Source organism: Pelobates fuscus, chromosome 2, assembly GCF_036172605.1.
Source record: "Pelobates fuscus isolate aPelFus1 chromosome 2, aPelFus1.pri, whole genome shotgun sequence".
Classification (NCBI taxonomy): domain Eukaryota; kingdom Metazoa; phylum Chordata; class Amphibia; order Anura; family Pelobatidae; genus Pelobates; species Pelobates fuscus.
In genome coordinates this window covers 61,491,321-61,513,739 of record NC_086318.1, presented here as the reverse complement: position 1 = coordinate 61,513,739, position 22,419 = coordinate 61,491,321, and the positions used below count along the sequence as shown (strand labels likewise).

The window sequence follows — 22,419 nt, the reverse complement described above, 5'->3', positions numbered from 1 at the left end:
AAACATTATTATCCCTTTTACACATTTGTGCATACAATTCCAATGGTTATGAAAGCCTCCATATGGTATACTGTGACATTATACTCTGCCTATACACTTTAAGTATGTTTACACTATTTGGTATTTGCACTAATGGTTTGAACTGTAACTTCTACACCTGCCCTTGGCTATGTACTGGGGTCCATTCAGCATGGTTACATAGACCTGGGGGTTTGTGTAAGATGATGTGATTGATTAATAGTGTTCTAATATAGCTGTGGGTCAAAAAAAGATTTCTATATTCCCTGTGACTGCATACAATTTGCCTTTCTGAAACATTCCTGTGGTTCTTAAAGGAACACTACAGTGTCAGGAATACCAACATATATTCCTAACACTATAGTGTTAAACTGACTGTTTAGGTCTCCATGTCCCCTCAGAATAAAGAGGTGTTTTTCTTCACTTTTTCTCCAGTGCGTCAACAGTTTTAAAGTGGATGGCCCAGCCTCCATGGCTGACATAATCAATTTTGATAATTTTAACCAATCTAATGCTTTCCTACAAGAAAGCTGTAGTGGTTCTGATGACTCTAGTGTCCCTTTAAATTATGCGACAATCATGTTGAAAATGGGTTATTTTTTTCTATAATCTATCGGTGAAAATATAATATTGTGAGTTAATCCATAAAGTTTCTTTACCCGATACGGTCTTCATTTTGTTCTTTCACACATTCTGACCCAGTGACTTTAGTGTTATTAACAAAACTACAGATTCTGAACTTTGCAATCTGTCGCATATACATGTTACATGTGAAAATATACAGTATATAAATATTATATTAATGGCTATGTTTACAGGTGAAAAGGGTGATATCGGGAACATGGGACCACCTGGGCCAAACGGAGATCCAGGTATATTTATATGTATTTCATACAAATATGCAGTTCAAAAGATTAATGGGACACTATAATCACCAAAACAACGTTATTAAAGCAGTTTTAGTGTATAGCTCATGCCTCTGAAGTTTCACTGCTCAATTCTCTGCCATCTAGGAATTAAATCACTATTTTTTCTGTTTATGCATCCCTAGCCACATATCCACTTGCTGTGACTGACACAGCCTCCATGAAAACAAAATGGTTTAATTTTCAATCAAATGTAACTTACATTTGTAACTGTAAGTTTGTATCTCCTGTTCTGTAAATTGAACTTTAATCACACACAGAAGGCTCCTGCAGGGTTTAGCAAGCTATTTACAAAGCAGAAGATGATAAATTCCAAAATTAAACAGGATTTGCAATAAAGCAAACATTAGATGACTCTTTACAGGAAGTGTTTAGGAAGGCTGTGTAAGTCACATGTGCGGAGATGTGCCTTGGGCTGCATAAAAAAAGTGATTTAACTCCTGAGTGGCAGAGAATTGTACAGTGAGCCTGCAGGGGCATGATATACACCAAAACTGCTTCATTAAGCCAGAGTTGTTTTGGCGACTATAGTGTTCCTTTGTATATTTCATAGTGTATTTTATGATGTTATTCTGTTATGGAATGGTCTCCAGGATTACAGCTCTTTTTCTATTTCATGGTGTATATTATTATATTATTCAGTCTGATAAAAATGGAAATGGTTTCCAGGACGGTCTGCATTTGACTTGGCAACTTTGTATTAAATTGAAGATTATGCTAGCTTTAGTGTACTAATAATCTTAATTTTAATAAGGACAGGAGGCGAGTATTTTGCATTAACTCTCTTTACTAAACTCCACAGCAGTAAAGAAAACGTAAAAAGTAACATTAAATCACTGAGCAGCGTAGTATATATAAGGGTCATGCTGCCTGTACACTTCCTCTTTCTTGAAGCGACATCCAAGTCCAGACTGAGCTCGAAACGATAGAAACCAACGAAACTGTCAACAACGGTCTCTGATGAGCAGAACTTGATGAGACTCCTGGTAAACAAGGTTGGGAGAAGACGAAACAAAGCCTTTATCCTCGTAAGCGGAGTCGTGAGGGTAACCGAACAAACAACCAGTGGAGGTCCTGAAGAGGATTAAACTGAAAGAAGAGTATGAAATAGGTTAGGTACTGAACCGTAACTGGTCACGCATGAGAGCCATATCAGAGTGTGTCAACCTAAGTGAGTAGATACACAGTTAGAGTGTGTAATGTAAGGTTAATTACGTGTTATGTGTAGTGACGTGGTGCAACATAATCTGGCTGTCTAAGACCTAGTTCTGGGATGAGAGACGGGGTAGAAACGGCCTACGCCCCAAAGAAAGTAGAAAAACACTGACAAGCCAAAAACAAAACGTCCGTCACCTTGAGATCCGCTCCCCCGAGGAGTCAGGGTAGGGAACAAAAGGGAGGGAAAATACTCGCCTCCTGTCCTTATTAAAATTAAGATTATTAGTACACTAAAGCTAGCATAATCTTCAATTTTATAACATGACAGGAGGCTTCCTATTTTGCAACGAGAGATGTCCCAGCAGAAAGGGGAGTGCGAAAATAAAAGGTACAGAAAGTGGATTCCCGAGACCAATCCACCGCTCGGAGGATGTCTGACAGTGACGCCCCCGCTAGGAAGGCTGAGGAAGCCGCCGCCCCGCGAACGGAGTGGGCGCCGAAAGTAGGGTCTATACCGGCGAGCGAGAGGATCCAGCGAATCCATCGGGCCAGTGTGGTGGTCGAGACCGGCGCGTGGGGGCGGACATAGGAGACTAGGAGCTGGCCCGACGCCGAGTTCCAGAGCGAGGAGGTAACCGAAACGTATCTGCGCAGGGTGGACACGACGCAGAGCTGCGGATCGTCGGGGAAAAAAGGGTAGAATACCGAAGTCGAACCCGACTTAGTGCGGCGGGAAACGTGGAATGTGACCCCCTCGGGGCAATCTCGAAGGCGTCAACGTCGAAGGCTCGAACGTCCGATACCCGTCGAAAGGACACGAGACAGAGCAGAAAAGCGCACTTAGCCGACAATTGGCGTAGGGAGAGGCGGTCGTTAGGGAGCCAATCCCTGAAAAAACGGAGAACCAGCCCAACATCCCATAGGTGAGAGTACCTGGGAGCTAGGGGGCGGCGGAGCCGCATACCACAGAGCAGGCAGCAGACGAGAGGGTCTTTGCCGACCGGGAGGTCCCCTATGCGGGTGTGGGCCGCCGAAATCGCGGAGCGAACGACGTTAACCGAACGGTAGGAGCGGCCCGACGAAAACAAGGATGAAAGGAAATTGAGAATCATGGGAATAGGTGCTGTAAATGGATTGGAGTCCCGTTCCATGCACCAAGTAGACCAGGAGGCCCAAGCTGAATGGTAGCAGCGTCTAGTTCCAGGGGCCCAGGAATCCCATAAGAGGTCCCTAGTAGTCTGCGATAGTCCGCTGACTTGCCAGGAACCCCGGAAAGAGTCCAAGCCACCAGGGGTAGGCGGTCTTCCAAGAGAAGCGGGTGGAGATTCCCTTTGGGATCCGTGGAGTCGCGACGGAGTACTCTACGAATCTCCTTGCGAATAGACGAGATCTTCGAGGCTGGAAGCTTCAGAGTGCATGTGGTCGAGTCGATCTCGAAGCCCAGGAATTGTATCGTCTGGAACGGGATCAATTCCGATTTCTGTTGGTTCACCACGAAGCCCAGAGATTCCAGTAGTGTCACTGCAAGATGAGTGTGCTGATGCAGTCTGCGTTCGCTGGAGCAAAAGAGAAGCAGGTCGTCCAGGTAGATGATGCATCGGATGCCCCTGGATCTCAGGTGGGCCACCACCGGTTTCAGGAGTTTGGTGAAACACCAAGGGGCTGAGCTGAGCCCGAAAGGGAGGCAGGTGAATTGCCAAGGACGGCCGTGCCAGAGGAAACGTAGGAGGGTTCGGCAGTCCGGATGCACTGGGACCGCGTAGGTTGATGACCGGACGGTATTCTCCCGTCTTCTTCCGGACCAGGAAAATATTGCTGAAGTAACCTCCCCAGTCGTGGGTCGGCTGGATAGCCCCTTTGTCCCGAAGTTCGCATAGTTCTGCGTTGACGAGGTATTGGTCGGAAGATGACATGTGGATGGGGCGAAGAGGCTGTGTCTGAATGGGGGTCCCTACTAGGTCTATGACATATCCCTGTACCGTTTGTAGGATCCACTTGTCTGAGGTCAGAGCGGCCCAATTCTGGAAAGAATGGGAAATATGGCCCGCGGGGCTGGTGCAAGGTAACAATGGAGGAATACGGGTGCTTACCTGTAGTAAAGCGGGAACGTCCGCATCCGCGTGATCCACGGCCTCTGTCCAAACCTCGGGAGAAAGGTTGTTGCCTGTACTCTCGTGTTGGGTAGAAAGGTGTTGGTTGAGTGTGGGGGCCTGAAGGCCAGAATCGGCTGGCGGCACGGCCCCATTGCCGGCCAGCCCTTCCAAAAACTCCTCTGGTGGGATTGCTCCGGAAGACTCTGCGCATAGAGGACTGTGCCTTATTAAGTGAAGTGAACACGTTCACGTGTTTGTTAAGTTCCTTGAGGAACGGTTCACCAAACAATTTCCCTTGAGCCAGGGGCCCAATCTCCTTTGTACCAAGCTCTGCCAATTTCTCAGAAGAGAGCGTAACATTAGTGTTTCCAATGAAACAAAAACACAGTTGTGCCCACTCGCGCACATCGTGTGCCCATTCCCTGATGTCTTCGGCAGAGAAGGAATCAGCTTTGGCAAGGGCGTCATCTGGCAGGTACATAATACGGGCCAGAGGGTCAATGGAGTCCAGCAGGTTATCCTGAGCGCCGAATAGGCCTTTCTCTACCCCTCGTCGAGGGTCTCTCCCACTGCGCATCATGAAGGTTGTCATAACCTTGTCAAACTCGGGAGTGTGAGCCACTTTATCTGGCAGGGAAGGGCGTGGGCATTCGGATCTGAGTCGGTTGCAGACCTCTTTCTCCAGGGGCTTGCGAAGCCAGAGGTGCATGAACCTGGAGAGGTATTCTGGGGGAGACCAGTCTCCCGATCTGGGGTGGCGGATGTTGCGGGAATCAAACATCGCCTGACCCGAAGGGTCTAAAATGGTGTCCGAATCAAGAGGGTGTTCTGCGTCCGCAGTGTCTTCAGTACCCCCTGTCTGGGCCGCACCCAGAAGAGTCTCCCGCATGAGAGCGGAGACAGATTTCTCGTCCGAACCCCAAGCGTCGTAGTCTGAATCAGAGACCTCAGCTTGCCATTCATCTAGCACTGACATGGAATGGGAAGGACCTTGCTCTTCGTCCGAAGAGTAATCCTGACGCGGGGCCGGGGTACTAGCTTTGGCAGATTTGCGCTTGGCAGGTGCCTTACCCTTGAGTAGCTTTAGTGCCTGATCTTCGCCTTTCTCGTGGCGTTTCCTAGGACGGGAATCATCCCTGGTCCGATAGTTGGACATATCCGAATCTGATTCGTAGCGAGGTCGCCTGCGGGTAGGTTTGGGCACCTCTGTAGTGCGTGCCTTCTCCACCGAAGCAGCGACAGCTGCGTTGATCATTGCTTGGAAGTCCACAGGGACGTTCTGGGAGTCTTCCATGATAAGGGTAGGCTGATATAAATCACAAATAGGCACAGTATAAATAGGGCACCCAGGTCTTAATATAGGCGTAGGGTCAGTAGATGTGGGACTTGCCCAGTATAAAACCCCAGCAGGGTATAGTTGGTGACCTTATAAAACTGGGGCTCACCCAGTTAGAGAGAACTGCAACAGCTAGTCTCCCAATAAGCAGCGTGGTACACAAGTACGTATAATGGGGGCTCACCCCGGTTGCACAGGGTTGGAACCCTTAAGTGCAGGTCACAATAATAAGCAGGCAGCAGCACTGACCTGACTGACTCAGCCACAAAGTATAGGTTTTCAGTGTAGGTAATCCTGTCACTCACAGTGATGAAATTCACAGCCACAGAGTAAAGGCTTAACAGTGTAGATAATCCTGTCAGAAAGAATTCACACTAGGGCTTCAGTCACGCACAAAAGCAGGTGGTAGGCAGCTTAGACTGCAAGCACTGAGTCCCCAGAGAGATCCACGCGGTAAAACAAGATGGCCGCGTGAATCTCGCGATATCCGCGATCCAAAATGGCGGCCGCGAGTGTAGGCCGCAAGCCGGGGACTAAATTTGAGGCCGGACGCGGGCGGGAGCAGGCCGGCGCGAAAAAGATCGCGATCGATTCCGGTCGCGAGTAGGGGGCCCAGGAGGGCACCCCAAGGTAGAGAAAACCGGGGGAAACCCTGAGGGGAGCCCAAGGGGGAGCCCAGGGAGTCCCAGGGCCGGCAGAGGGGCAGGGAAGGAGGAGAAATTAAAAGACTAATCCTCCCCAGAGCCCTGAGAATAGCAATATAAATACAATACAACTAGAAACAGAACATATATAAAGGCATATATAATGAAATAAGTTAAACAGACTAATAAAAATAATGAATGCAAAGAGGCTCTGGAGGAGCCAAATAGTCTGACCTGTCTGCGTGGAGCAGTAAAGAAAGAGGAAGTGTACAGGCAGCATGACCCTTATATATACTATGCTGCTCAGTGATTTAATGTTACTTTTTACGTTTTCTTTACTGCTATGGAGTTTAGTAAAGAGAGTTAATGCAAAATAGGAAGCCTCCTGTCATGTTATAAAATTAATTGTAACAACTTAACAAGCAGTGCAGTTGAAAACAACTGCTGGAGAATGAAGGTGGACAATCCTTCACTATATACTACAACTTATTTAAATAATAGTTTAACCCCTTAAGGACTGAGCCAATTGTACATGTTGTGATAAAAAAAAAACACGTAAACAAAACCTTGAATTTGCTCACAGGGTTCACAGGGTCAAACATAGCACGTTACATTTTTCAGTTTATACACATTGAAATTTTCCAGACTGGTTATGTTGCCTTTGAGATCAAATGGTAGCCCAGGAATGAAAATTTACCTCATGATGGCATACCATTTGCAAAAGTATCCAACCCAAGGTATAAAAATGGGGAATGTCCAGTTTTTCTAGTAGCTACTTAGTCACAAACACTGGCCAAAGTTAGCGTTCATATTTGTTTGTGTGTGAAAAATGCAAAAAACTAAACTGAATGCTAATTTTGGCCCGTGTTTGTGACTAAGTGGCTTCTAAAAAAGACTGGACATACCCCATTTGCAATACCTTGGGTTGTCTACTTTTGTAAATGGTATGCCATCATGGGGTAATTCTCATTTCTCGGCTACCATACGGTCTCAAAGGCAACATAACCATACGGGCAAATTTACATGTGAAAAAAGGAAATTCATGCATTTTTACTGACGATATCACCGTTGTGATATGTTTTACTGTTTTTAAATTTGTGTTCAGCGAAGTCTCCCGAGTAAAACAATACCACACATGTATAGGTTTTATGGTGTCCTAGAAAGTTACAGGGTTAAATATAGGGCTTGCCAGCCAAATTCTCTGGATTTTATGCCTGGGTTGTCGGGCAGGTCCCTCAGATTGTAATTAATAAAATGACTTGATTATGTAAAATATTATATAAATATATTTGTAGAATTTAAATATATATATATATATATATATATATATATATATAACCACAGGATCAACAATCAGCTAATGAAGTATTAATACTGCTATGGTTGGCGGCCATATATACCGGCAGCCATATTAGGAGTGGCGTTTGGAACTTCAATGGCAGCATGGGTAATAAATTAGACGGCGGCCATATTGTAGTTGCGGCCGTATATGCCTATGGCCATATTGGGAGTGGCGTTGGGAGCTTAAGTTATGGCCGTGGTTGGCCATTAGAAACCATGCTGTCATGTGACTTTACTTATTTTACTTAGTTCCAAGGCAGACCCCAGGATCACGACCATGGTCTGGGCAACAGGGGGGATGCGGGAAGTACAAAGGATGGCGTAATGTTCTATGCCGCCAGCCGGCATTTAGGACTGCCCCAAAAAGGACCACATAAAACGCCCGCCGTCCTTAAGGGGTTAAACTAATTGTTGGATTTCATAACACTGCAGTTTGCATGTTGTGCATGGCTGGAGCTGTTCTGGCGAGTAGAAAGATCATGTCTCTAGAGTCTCATCCCTCACATTTCACATTTCCCGTTTTCCCGTTCTGTGTCCTTCTCTTGCTCTTCCTCTCGCTAAAATATTCCATCTCTCCCTCTCCTCTGGTCTATTTTCTTCACCCTTCAAGCATGCAACCAACACCACAATTCTAAAGAAGCACAACCTTTGTTAGGCTGCATAATTTTACTGGGTCTGGAAACCCTTAAGCTGCCATTGACTTATGCAGTTAACATATACTGCTTTCCTTAATCACTTTATGTATGTTCACTGCAGAGAACAATTAATGTACAATAGTCATAGTCCCAGAAAAATAATGCTTTTTTTAACGCGGGTACAGCGTTTATATGAAACAAACACAGTTTTCATAGGGGTGTATCCAACAGTAGAAAAAAATCAACCAATTATAGACGTATGATGATGTACCATTTACACCTGTGGCCTTTTGTTAATTTTTCACCTCAATTTCCTCGCCATTTCTTACCAAAAGAGCCTTCGAGGGAAGCTTGCCCAGATAATCTGTTGCTACAGAATAATATATGTTATTAAATCCACGTCTCAGTATGCAATACATCTATAGGTTAATGCATATATTTATTTATAGCTCTGTATGTCTAGGAATATTCACTAAGCATTGCATAGGTAAAATAATTCATTCTCCATCCACCTTGATCCTAACTCCCCATCTAACTTCTGCCTTATCTCACTACTACTGTTTGCCTCCAAGATCCATGAGAAAGCTGTGTACGCTAGATTGTAATTTTGTAATTTTGTTTCCTTTAAAAAATTTTATAATTTAAAAAAAAATTACATTTATCAATAGCGCATAAAAACACTCTTTTGTGTTAAGTTAAAGGGACACTCCAGGCACCCAGACCACTTCTGCTCATTGGAGTGGTCTGGGTGCCAACTCCCACTACCCTTAACCCTGCAACTGTAATTATTGCAGTTTTTCATAAACTGCAATATTTACATTGCAGGGTTAACTCCACCTCTAGTGGCTGTCTATTAGACAGCCACTAGAGGTCACTTCCTGGGTTCTAGCACAGGTTTCCTGTGCTAGAGCGTCGCTGGACGTCCTCACGCTGTGTGAGGACCTCCAGCGTCGCTCAAAACCCCATAGGAAAGCATTGAAATTATTTTTCAATGCTTTCCTATGGGGAGACGTAATGCACATGCGCGGCCTTTCCGCGCATGCGCATTAGGTCTCCTCGGCCGGTGAGCGAGATTAGTCTCGCCCACCGGCCGACGTAATCACTAGGAGGAGCGTTGCGGAGGCGGAGACAGAGGCGAGGGACATCGCCGCGGTCCCAGGTAAGTGACTGAAGGGGTTTTCACCCCTTCAGTAACCGGAGATTGGTGGGTGGGAGGGAGAGGGACCCTCCAGTGTCAGAAAAACGGATTGTTTTTCTGGCACTGGAGTTTCCCTTTAACTTTTTCTTGAATCCAACTTTCTGCTTGACATTCTTCAGTCTGGATTCCGTATTGGTCATTGTTGAATTGGCTCTGAGTATCCAGTGATTTAATTGCTGCTAAATCCAGTGGTCGCTACTCTCTCCTTTTTCTCTTTGACTTTTCTGCTGCTTTCGACACTGTTAATTATCAAGAATTTTCCAGTGTTTCCTTTTCTGGCTTTTCTTCTTCCTCCGCAAACCCTCTCTGTTGGTCCTGTTCTTGGTCCCCTACTGTTCTCCATCTATACTGCCAGTCACTTGCCAAATCCTTCCCTTCCTTCTCAAAAACATAGCTTGCTTCTGCTCCTATCTAATGCCAGTTGCAGCTAAGGTGCTGGTCCATTGTCCTTTCTCGCTTTGACTACTGCAACCCGCTTCTCAGTAGTCTTACGTGTTCCCAGTTTGCCCCATTACAGTCTATACTGAATGCAGCATTGAGGCTCATCTTATAGTCTTGAAGTCTGCACGCACCTCCAATGCCTCCCTGTGATTCCAGATCCAAGTTAAATTCTGTCTTGAGGATAGTCATGACCTGTTCTCAAAGAGCCGAGGCATCCATTCTTGGTCCATCCATCCATCAAATCCAAATTGGAGGATGAATGTACAGGCTGTTTATAAATGTGATTTTAGTAACATTTCTCCAGTGAACCTTTTTGTAAAGCATATTATTGTTAAACCATGAAGCAATGTGCACACTTATCACTGTATATATAAACAAAGATATCTATGAATAATGTACAAATTAATCATGTTAAGCAATAAACAATATATTAATGAAGCTATACAGGACTGGATTTAGACAGATCTTTTGTTATATTGATAGCAATGATTTATTATTGGTCTTTAAAGGGATTAAAGGATTATGTTATGGCAGGTATTTTTGGAGCAAATGTGTGTTGCAATAAATGTATGTAAATTCTGGGATAAATGGACTGAAAAACTTTAATGCACTGGTTAACTCGACTGGTATTCCCATTATTATTATTATTATTATTATTATTACTGGTAGCAATTATATAGAACCAACAGTGCTTTTAAAAGATCGAATGTAGATATTGGACAAATAAATAACTGACAAACAAAACAAAAAGACGAGAGACAAAGATAGCCTTGCTCCAACAAGCTTACTATCTATCCATATGGTATCTTTTCCTCAACCACTTAAGTGTTACTGAATTTCCAGGATTCATTTAACTGCTAGAGAAATACAGAAACATTTAAAAAAAAAAAAACACATTTTCATTGCCTATTGAGAACATTTTAACCTGTATATTTATATAAAAATGGTAAAAGAATGAAGGCAGTGAGCATTGATAGCTTAAAACTATATGTCAATGTCCCAGTGATCTGTAGGAGTTGGTATATGGTATAAAATACATTCACCTTGTATTAAATAATGTATTCAAATATCAGACAAATGAATCATGCAAACTGATGTGCATTGCTAGACCTCATATGCAATCCAGTCATTGCTTTGTTTCTGTAGGCATCCCTTGCGAATGTGGCCAACTCAGAAAAGCTGTTGGAGAGATGGACATTCAAGTGGCAAGCCTAACAACAGAATTAAAATTTATAAAAAATGGTATGTACTTTCTACATATTTCTTAGGACAAAGAGTATATACGTTTCTGAAACTAGCCCATTGGCTGATTGTTACAAAAAAAGCCTAAAGTCCATCCTGAATCTTTATTTTTTGTCAGCTGTTTAATGTTTGAAATGCTAAGCTGTCAAAAAAGGGCCATAAAGATAGAAATCTCGATTAATTAGACTTAGATTAGATGAAGTGATGATGTACTTTACCGAACCCATTTTTTTCCATGGTTAAAATGTTTAGTTTTCTAATGTTACAAGTTTTTGCTTTTGAATTCAGAGCATGCCAGAGCATGCCAGAGAATGTCTGGACATGTGTTAATAATTGATAAATATAGTGATGTTGCCAAGTTACATAAGAGATTACAAAAAAAAAAAAAAAAGTTATCTGTAACTATAAATAGACCAGATAGAACCAATAGAGATGATCCCTAGAACCTTCTCACAGTGAAGTTTTGTAGACAGGATGTGTAATGTATGTATCAGTTGATTGGAAAGGTGATGAAACTCCCTCTGTTCCTGTGTGTCCAACTTGTCTGGTTACAAATACTTGTCCGTTAGTCCACCCAATGTACAGCGATACGGAACTTGCTGGCGCTTTATAAATAATAATAATAACTCACCTCAATAGTTTTCTCAGAAGCAAAGAAACACCAATATGTACTTTTAAATATTCTCCATTTAAAACCATATTCATACTAACTTTACCAATCTTTGATAACTTTGCACAGAGCTTATAGGCTATTGTGGATAACTGCAGAAGTTTGCTGACTACATTTCCTATAATGCTTAGATGAACCACAAAAAGGAGAAATGTAGTTCACATCTGCAATACCAATGTGCCCCGTTATCAACAAGCTACTAATATTTACAGTCTGCTTTAAGATCAGTCCACTGAGCTTTTAGGGCAGATATTTCATAAGTTGTAGCCACGTATTACACTTATCTCCAGTTTGAAGAAAAATGGGTGAGTTGCATGACCAAATGTAAGTTATCCTAAATTATTTTATTAAAATAAGTATTGCTCCTACCTAAGTCTTTGTAAATTTTGATGGGTAACTTAGCATTTGATTTTTAATTTTTTATGATCACATGAATTTTATCTTTAGATACTTAAAGTGGTATTTTAAGTGAGGTGTTAACATAATACGTTTCCCATAATTTCATGCTAAATCAATGGTGGATAGGACTACTTACGCTTTGAGCAACGGTAGTGTCAAATTCCTAATATTAACAGGTGGTATACAATATCAACAGTTACCTGTTTGAATTATTGCAATGTACATTAAGGTTATTACAGAAATACGAGTGCTCACTTTTCAGCACTGCCCTCCCCCGCAGTTGTTGCCGGAGTGCGTGAGACGGATAATAAGATCTACCTACTGGTGAAGGAAGAAAAGAAGTACATTGATGCCCAGGCTTACTGCCAAGGTAGAGGCGGAACTCTCAGCATGCCTAAAGATGAGACAACAAATAATCTGATTGCATCATACATCAACCAAGCAAGCCTCACAAGAGTTTTCATTGGGATCAATGACTTGGAAAAAGAAAGCCATTTTGTGTATTCTGATCGCTCCCCACTGCAGACCTTCAACAAATGGCGCCAAGGAGAACCTAATAATGCTTATGAAGAGGAGGACTGTGTTGAGATGGTTGCCTCGGGAGGATGGAATGATGTGTCGTGCCTCATTACTATGTATTTTATTTGTGAGTTTGACAAAGAAAATTTGTAAGTTTGTTTCCTTTAAAAAAATTTACAATTTAAAAAAAAATTACATTTATCAATAGCGCATAAAAACACCCTTTTGTGTTAAGTTAACTTTTTCTACTTGATGTTTCATTTATAGCAGTTTATCAGATTTGAAAAGAACAGTCATGGCTAAAATTGTGTCATTGGTACAAATCGTGCTTTACTTCACATTGCAGGATTTTTGGTTTTGGTCAGTATTTCGTTTCATTTAATGCTTTCTCTGATGCTAATTATTGAGTAAATCAACCATATTTCAGGAGAGAATTTGTCCAGTGCAATCTCATAAACACACTCCTTCTTCAATCCCCATTATGGCTGGGTTTCTGTGTTCATGTGAGTGGTATGAAAATCTATTAGATAGGTTAAAGTGCAAAATCTTAGTCACGGAGAAGAGTCAAGGATCAAATGATGTATCCCTCAGAAAAAGCAGACTTTACCTTTAAGAAAATGTTTAGCTATGCTTAACTTACTATTTATTAGGCTGTTAAAGTTACTGGCACACATTCAGTATATTACTTACCGTATACTGTTTTGGAAAATCTCCTCTGTAGGACACTGGCTGTGAAGCAAGTTATTGTTGTTTCAATTTACTAATGAATAACCAATCAGGAAGGAGACCAAAGACATGTTGTTTGGAATTGTAAGACAGAATATCATTTTACACAGTTCCGTACAAGAGCCACACAGGGTAGTTCAGAAGCAGAATGGGGACAATGGCTGTTATTATTATAAGATATTAAACAAATTAGCCACTTTGTTTTGAAACGAAAAGTTCACTTTGATGTGATAAGGAAAACTTCACTTTATATTAAACATAAATAGCCAGCATATATCATAGAGATGTAAACAGGGAAAGTTATCTAAATGGCAAGGAACAAGTTAATTTCCATTCGGTTTATCAAAGTCTCTCTCTGTTTACAGTAGTGTCCCTTCAGGTTAAGAACATTATCCGCACATGATTTTTTTTTAGAAATCAGTTTATTTATAAAGCACCAGTGATGCCCAATCCAAGAGAGGCAAAACACAAGTACTTAGTGGCATAATATCATCCATTTATTTAATCCAGAAATATTTTTTTAGCCAGTGTTGAAGTTTAAACTCTATGGAGAGTATCTGTGCAATCGTATCTAATCAGTCTCGACTTTAGAACAGTAACAGAGGTTTAAAAGCTTCAAATTTTCTGTGAAGACAGAATTACCTTACATAATAAGGCCTATATTCACAAAATAGTCTATTAACATACCTCCTGACTCTAGCAGGCACTGTGTCTAATATTCTGCATATATTTGGCACAATTTCTAAATCTGTAGTTCGTGTTTTTTTCCCCCGTTGGTTGCTTTTCTGTGCCATGACCACCATTTTTGAACTTGCTCCATGTAACTGTCAACACAACAGATTTCTGTTTCTTTCTGCCACTTTTTCCAACAATAAAGTGTTAGCATTTCTGCCACTATACATGTTGTGGTTTTCTGAACTGGAAAAAATCTGTGAAAACATGCAGAATATACCATAAGGAAAACCATCACTTAATTTATTTAAACAGAGAACATAATTATTTCAACAACAACAACAACCGAATTTGGAGAGTATAAAAACTTTAAGATTAAAGTGAGACAATAGTATGTTAGTGGGTAGTTTATACTTGGCACACAGAAAAATAATGGACGCGTAAAAAACAAAACAAAATCTATATTTCTAAATATTAATACATTTTATATCTATAAGTCACTAAATAATCACTGTTTGTAGAGTACTTAAATGGATTTTACTGAGAGTCCCCATTGGAAAGGAAAATATGTCATAAAAAAACCCAAATATTACAAAAACATAAGAAACAGAAAAAACATAAGCAATACCAACACTATTTAAAAAGTACCAATATATCTATATATTTTTACATTTTTTATTGCATAAACACTTTTTTTTTTTTTAAGATAACTGCAACATGGTCAAAGTATAATTAATTATTTTAACACTTGTTCAATTGTGGGTCAGTCTCAGACATTTGGAAAAAATAGTAAAGGCTGACAAAATGTCTGTAATCTGCCTTAAACTACCATCGCTCCCAAAGAAAATAAAACCCCAAGTAAAACAGTATATATTATAAATCAAAATTGGCAGTAACAGATGGACTGGTTTTGTCCTATCTACCCTCCCAATCTATATTTGCATAGAATGTATCACTACCGCAGAAAGTATTTTTTCTGGCTGAGAGCACTGAATTTATTAAGGTTGACAATAAACTCTGCAGATTACCCAGAATATGTTAAATAGTATTTAAAATTCCTGATTTAATACTTTGTCTTTTGCATTGGACACTTATCTGTATTTCATGATGTCCTATCTGAAACTATATGTGTTGTATACTGACTACATGATTAAACTTATAAGTAAGTAAATTAATTAATTAAGTTTCTTATTGTGTCTGGTTTTCTTTACCTTTAAAACATGCCAGTAGATAACCTGTCATCTATAAATAAATATTGTCCTTTTATCTATGTTGGTTTATCAGCAAGAGGAATTAAGGATTGAAGCCACTAGGATATTTCTTCCAAATGCCCTGCTGGGAAGCCACCCAGTGCCATTCCCTGGGATAAGCCAATTATTTGTATATTTATAGTTCATATTTACTGCATACAAAACCTTATACAACATGGATTTATTGCGTATACGTTGTTTAAATGTAGTGAAACATTGCAATATATTAAGAAACATTACACGGTAAAAATACAACGTAAGAGCACAAGTAATGGTTTCAGTGCAAAGGAAACTAGCTAATATGTTCTGACAGCTTTAGAAGGAGGTTTCAAGAAGATCAGTGATGCATTTAAAGGAACAACTCCATCACCATAACTACTACAGTACACTGCAGTGGTTATGGTGCCAGGAGTGCCCTACAGTAAAACTGTTTTAGAATGGCTTGATTTCTTAACTGACGTCCCTCTCCATTACTGCTCAGTGAGAGCCAGAAGCTTTCTACACTGAGCTAAGTCTGGCGATGCAGGGTTTGGTTTATTGGCTGAGAGCGATCGACTGATGATGCTCTCAGCCAATCAGCTAGCGCCGCACTGCAGGACTTAGGTCAGGAGAGCTAATTGAAGCTCCAGACTTGGAGTGTCTGGCTCTCACTGAGCTGTAGTGTAGGTGAGAAGCTGCGCCCCACGAATGACTGGTAAGAAGTCAAATCATTCTAAACTGGTTTGACTTTTTACAATGGGTTTATATGTGAAGATATGTGGATTTGTGTAATGTATATATTTTTTTATTTTCAATAAAAAGGTCAATGTGACAGTATTATTTTTCGATATCGGGACATTTTTATAAACAGTTATTTTAGCTAGAGTTAGCTTAACTATTTACAGTTTAGCAACAATAACACATGACGTGTTTGAATGATTGTAGTATAGTGGCAGATTCTGTAATTGTTGTGGTAATTATCCAAGCTAAAATATAAGCTAAAACATAAAAAGGCCTCCATATGCTATAATTTTGAGATTAAACAATTAATAGAACTAGTCAATAATAGGTTCATAATAGCTTTTTTCAAAATGTATATATCCTGTTTGAAATTACTTCTCTTTCCCAGGGTGTAGTAATGATTTACAACCAACAGGGGTCACTGCTTCATCTGTGGCTCATGAACACCAGGAGTCTAAAATAGTGACAGAGGGTATCACATATAGAAATGTGGTTTTCAATTTAAGTATATCATAAAAAAGGGAGATTGGTATAGTTTTATGATGGAGAGCACTCTAGAAATGTCCAGAAAAGGGTAAAAAAATGAATTTATTTTTGTCTTTGGAAAATAGCCTTGGAGGCAAAATAGGGGATGATAAGCTGTTTACTATTGAGTGGAAGTTGACATGTAAACATTAAACATGCGTATTATGATTGGCATTTATATAGCACCAACCTACTCCACAGTAATTTACTATATTATAAAGGGGGGAAATTTAACAATAAATCAGGCAATTACAAAATGTTCAAGGAACAATAGGTTGATGCGGAAACCTGCTCAAATGAACTTACAATCTAGAAGAGGTAGGGTATAAAAAACAAACAACAAAACAAAAAGAAGGGTAGATTGTGAGATACCAACCAAGCAACACTGTGGGAATGTAGCAGAACTGGGAGGTGAGAGTGGTGTGAGACCCTTTAAGAGTGAGCATGAGTCAGGTTTGCAAAATAGAAGTTACTCTGGGAGGCCATAAGCTTTTGTGAAGAGATGGTTTTGATTAAAGACAAGGGGAGAGTCTGATTAGACTCCAATGGAACAGAGCCGCCCTCAAGAAGCCCTCCTTACTTTTGCTTTGCCTCTACAAGAGTAAATGCTTAGTGTATAGTGTAACAGTCATTTTCAGATCATACATGTTAGATGTGTTGAAAAGATGTGTTTAAGCTGAATACATTGAGGATGACAATGTTAGAGCATGGCATGAAAATGTTAATGAATGATGGAGAGGATGGCCACTGTTTAGACTGTTATGGAATAATAGGAAGAGGCTTGGGGCTGAGTGGTGTGTGACATTAAGAACAAAACAAAGCACCTGAAATGTTAAACGCAATGCTGGGTTTTAGTATTGGATGTGATCAATGCAATTATAAAATAGAAGAGAGGGTATGAAAACAGGTATCAGATATAAGGGAATGGTGATTATTTTTCATGAAAGGTTTGAAGTGGCTAAAAATGGTGAAAAGCAGATTTTTTTAAACAAAGCTTTTCTCTGAAAACAGGATTGGACTCTAGCAGGGTTTTTCACTAAGGTTTAAATGGCCAGGGGAAAAGGAGAAGTTTTCAGGATTTTTTTTCATTTTTATTTTTTACATTCTTTATTTTTTGCTGTGCATGGGTTCATAGACATGCTGGTATAATAATTTCATGTAAATATACACGGAAATACAAAGAGTTAGCAAACCAGGAAATGTTGAGGATCAGTAGAGTGCTCTCCAGAGATGGAGTCAAGATTGTAACCGAAAAGACAGCAGCAAAGTCCAATTTAAGGCTTAATAAGAGGATTTCCCTGAGGAGCTCCAGCACTATGCGACTGTCTCGGTTGGCTGCCAGCTCTCGCCCCCTTTTGGGAATGTTAATTGTTAAAATGAGGGACTGTCATCATTATTGTATCTTATGCTACTTTCATTGCCATATGTCCTAATTCGACTATTCATGATGCCATATGTCCTAATTCCACTATTCGCCTCAATAAAATAGTTTGAAATGAGAGTCTGAATGGCCACACACAGAATAGGGCAAAGCCATCCGGCTACATAGGGCACCATTTGGATTGCAAAATCTGGACATTATTCACCTTATTCCACATCATCAGGAGTTTGCAATTCAGGCCCTGAATACGGTCCGTATTTGAGCCGTACTGCTGGACAGGTCCATGTCAGAATCTTTCAAATCTGCTTCAAATCCAGGCATGGCTTGAAATAAATCCCAACTATTTTGCCAGTTTTGGTCTGCCAGTTTAAGTATCTTTGTAATCATATAGGATGGTAACAAAAAGATTGTGGTGAGACTAAACACGATAAAACTCCCCACAGTGCAAATACAAAAAAATAGTGTTATGCATCACTTGCATATCTCATGTTGGACAACTGAGAAGTCCTCCTTCGGCATAGAAACTTGACAAATCATGTTTCCACTACTATCCCAAAGTTCTAGGCTTGACATGCAAATGATCAAACACAGGCATCATATTTTAAAGTCTATCTTGATATATGCAGTTGATGAATAACAGTAATTATGCATTTACACTGTGGTTAGTATTATGGTGTTGGATGTCACCACAATTGTTTCGGCACCTAAGCTGTATGCTCTCAGAGAAACTTCATCTTTCAGACCAGTGCCAAACTGGTGAGACTCACAAGGTTGAAACTGCAATCAATGGCTGGTTTCAGGTCACTTATCCTTCTGGATCATAGCCCATGCGTTGGTTTAAAAAAGCTGTGTGTAAAATAGTGCCCATTGCTAAGGGTATCTGCAGAAATGCAGAATGAAGTCTGATAAACAAAGCCTGTCTGTGCCCATTTGCATCTCAAGCTGGGAACTCTGGGATGGTTGACAAATAGTAGAGGGATAGATGAAGAGTCAAAGGTTGGTAGGCAGGGGTAAGGTAGGGAAAAAGAAGAGCAACACATAGGTGGGTGTGGAGGAGAAATGCAGACAGTAACAGACAAATAAAGCTGACAAAACACATGCACCGGTGAGTTCAACACACTCCTGCAAAATCAATTTATAAAGTAACTGATTTACATCCTGGTTAAAAGGTAAATTTAGCTGTGTCTGTCGAACAGTGCTAACAAATGCTTGCCAAAACCAGGACTGGGAAGCAGCAGAGAACATGAACGAATAAACATCTTCAGGAAGTAGAAATAATTTATGTTTTATGGAAAAAAACAACTTATCACTTACGAAGCAGCATTGGAAATTGAATGTCATAATATCTTTATTATTTGGTGGAAGAATTGAAAAAGGTGAGTAAATTACAATTTGCCATTTTGTGAACGTTTTACATTTTATCTCTGTCACAGACTGTTCAGTATATCATTAGGCCTCCCTTAAGAATAACGGAAGAAAAAAAATATCTTTATTCCCTATATCACTTTTATGGTGAGACAGGTGAAACAGTATAATGTACCGGTAAGTATATCCTGAGAAAACTGCCTCGTTCTTTTTAAAACTATTTTTGTTACTATTAACATGATCCAAGACTCAATTCTGCTTGCTGTGTTGTTTCCATTGCTATTGCTATATTCTAAAGTATTGCTATTGCTATATTGTAAAGTGTAGCTTAGTGTCTGTTATGTTTGTTTTTCTAATTCGCTTGTCCTTCCAGAAATAATATAATATGCAATAAAAACTAAGAGAGAACAATATAAAGGCTTTTCTAAACCACAATGAAATACAAGCTAATATATAAAAGGCTATTTGATAATAATTTACACGTATTCAACTAAGCATTGACTAAGGTAGAAATTCCTAAAAAATGCTGTTTAATGAGTGAACCCCAAATAGTCTGAAATGATAAATACAGTGGATTTCATTATTGGAATACATTTTGGGCTTTTTCCCCCTTATTGATCACTGATTTATTTGTACAATAACAATATTAATAATTCATTGAATTCTCAGCTATACTGTAATTTCTATATAATAAAACATTTATCTGTCATAATTTGCCTTACATTTTATAAGCTTTTTGTTATTTTTCTACTAATTTAGCACTAAAAATGGATCCAACCATAAACATACCCTTTCTGTTAAAAGAACACACCAAACACCATAAAAATGACAGCACGCTTTAGTGGTTAGGTTACCAGGAGTGTCCTCGCTCTACTTAGTGTAACTAGTCAAAAAAATATTTTTGAATAGCTGGACTTATTACCTGGGGTCCATTGGGCATTTCTCCACGTCTCTACTACTAAGACTGAATCTTCAGTTAGCAATGACCTAGCTAATGGGTTGAGAATGGTCCACTGGGCACCACTCCTCACCTCCATTACTAATGCAAGAGAACCAGAAATTCCCAAGGAACTTTCATTAACAAGGGCTTAACTCATGGTTGAGGGTAGTATATATAGTAGGGTATCAGACTCTAAAATCTCCATCCCATATAGATGCAAAAACAACATTGACTGGTAATATTAACTAAGTACATATGGAAAACCAAACATAACCAATTTAAAGGCTTACACTCTTCATCAAAATGTATATTTTCTAAATGGTTCTAAACAGTCCCACTTAATCTTACAGAGCCAGTGATCACTGAATGTTTCTTAGGGTTATCGCTTAACTCTATACAGCCTATAATCTTTATCCCCAGTAAGCACTTGGATTCTGAACTGCTCGTCAGTTTTCCATTGATAATAAAATGACCAAAATGATTCTCACAATACAGTGGAATTTAAAGTGAACCTGTAATATAGACAATCAAAGCTCACAAATACATCAGAAGAAGTTACATCATCCATCATCTTCATTTATCTTACAATTTATTGGTCAGTAGACTTGTGCATTTTGTTTCTCCCAGATTGCAATTTGTCCGAATTTTGGGCCACCGGTGGGTCGCCATATGACCGAGTTATGAAACATTGGAAATGGACAATGGAATAGCTGATTTGGTTAATTTGTGATTTAGAGCTCTGCCTGTGGTGCCAGAAAAAAGGACCGCCACTAAATTATAAAAAATAAATAAATGAGTACATAAATAAACCAGAGATCAGCCAAATCGAACCCTTAAAATTCACAACCAAATGCTCAACTGTAGATGTAGACTGAATCTGAACTGAATTTAAATGATAAAATACCATCGTATATAATTTGGATGACCGAATTTCAACCAGATTTAGCATCATGAAATAAGAAGGGCTAAATATATTGATAATATCACATGTAAATATTATGTATTAACGTTGTAGTCCACCGATTTGCCAATCTTTGTATTCTTTTGGTTTGCCCAATTAGTTTTTTTCAGAATTCTTTGCATGAATACATTTTAGATGAGCTGATCCACCACATGGCCGAAATTAGGTCAACTGAACATTTTTTTTAGACAAATTGATTTGGGTGAACATTTTTTTCTGTCATGCACAGGTCTACTGTTCAGAATGCAGCACTTGTTCTGCCACAAAACACCCTTGAGTGTATGTTATTTTCTTTTTCTTATAAACATACATTTACATTAATTTAACAGCGTAGTAACCCTGTGAGAATACAAAGCAATGGATTCTGCTCCACAACCAATACAAGCTCAACCTCAACCTCAACCTCAACCTGATTTTGTGCAGATGAACAACCTGGCCAGTCAAAATGTAGGAGCAAAGGTAAATGACAAAATAACTTACGTATATCAATATACAATGTATATGTTAAAATCACATGAATGTTGAGCAATAATAAAGATGAAATAATTACAAGAAAAGTATTATTTAAACATATAAAATAATTGTGAAGCTGATATGTAAGAGATAAAAAAAATAAAAAAAAAAATAGTTAATTATAATATCATGGTAATTGCCCCATCGCACCCCCAACTAAATGAACTAGGTCCATCAGAAAGATAGGCAGCACTCTATGACCTTGTTTCTTTTAAGATAATACGTGAGTCCATATGTTCTCCTGGCTATTGGGTTGATTTATTCATGTAAAGACAGACTTTCATATTCCTGTACAAATTCTATACAGAAGATTGGAAATAATGAAAAAAATAATCCAAATATTGATTTCCATTAAAAAAAGATGGTAGTTGACAATTCCATTAAAGAGTGTCAGCACTGTGAACACAGGACACCACTTATTCCGAGCTTTAAGACAAATGTGTGCTGATTTGATGTTGCATAAGGGCACAGAGGCAGCACAATTGATGTTACATTTTATTATGCAATCTATATTATCATCAGTTATTCCTGATACAAATGTGGTGGGAAAACATCCAAATAAAAACTTTCCATAAAAACAACAAAAACATTTACTGTTATTCTTTGAAGTGAGAATTCAAAGTGAATTTCAAATAAAATGTAAAAATAGCCAAACTGGGAAAATTGTCAGTTATGCTTTTAGTTTGGCTGCTTTGTCCTTACTGAATTGACTTTGCATTCTCTTTAGCAAATAACCCTAAATGAGT

At 39.5% G+C, this 22,419-nt stretch overlaps 2 protein-coding genes across 4 annotated transcripts in view; both read left to right on the top strand.

Annotated features, from left to right (window-relative positions):
- Positions 1-13,113, top strand: part of COLEC11 (collectin subfamily member 11) — a 58,546-nt gene extending 45,433 nt beyond the window's left edge. For 2 of the 3 annotated variants that reach the window (XM_063442194.1, XM_063442195.1), the window contains exons 5-7: positions 837-890; positions 10,937-11,032; positions 12,364-13,113. In XM_063442194.1, coding sequence (XP_063298264.1) covers positions 837-890; positions 10,937-11,032; positions 12,364-12,773 — 560 coding nt within the window. In that variant the 3' untranslated portion in view covers positions 12,774-13,113. The remainder of the gene's footprint in view (positions 1-836; positions 891-10,936; positions 11,033-12,363) is intronic. The other variant, XM_063442197.1, reaches the window with a different exon arrangement.
- A 5,925-nt stretch (positions 13,114-19,038) lies between these two features.
- The window catches only part of ALLC (allantoicase), a 30,540-nt gene continuing 27,159 nt past the window's right edge, over positions 19,039-22,419 (top strand). Inside the window, exons 1-2 of the mRNA XM_063442193.1 lie at positions 19,039-19,270; positions 21,490-21,619. Of these exons, the coding sequence (XP_063298263.1) occupies positions 21,518-21,619 (102 nt within the window). The 5' untranslated portion in view covers positions 19,039-19,270; positions 21,490-21,517. The remainder of the gene's footprint in view (positions 19,271-21,489; positions 21,620-22,419) is intronic.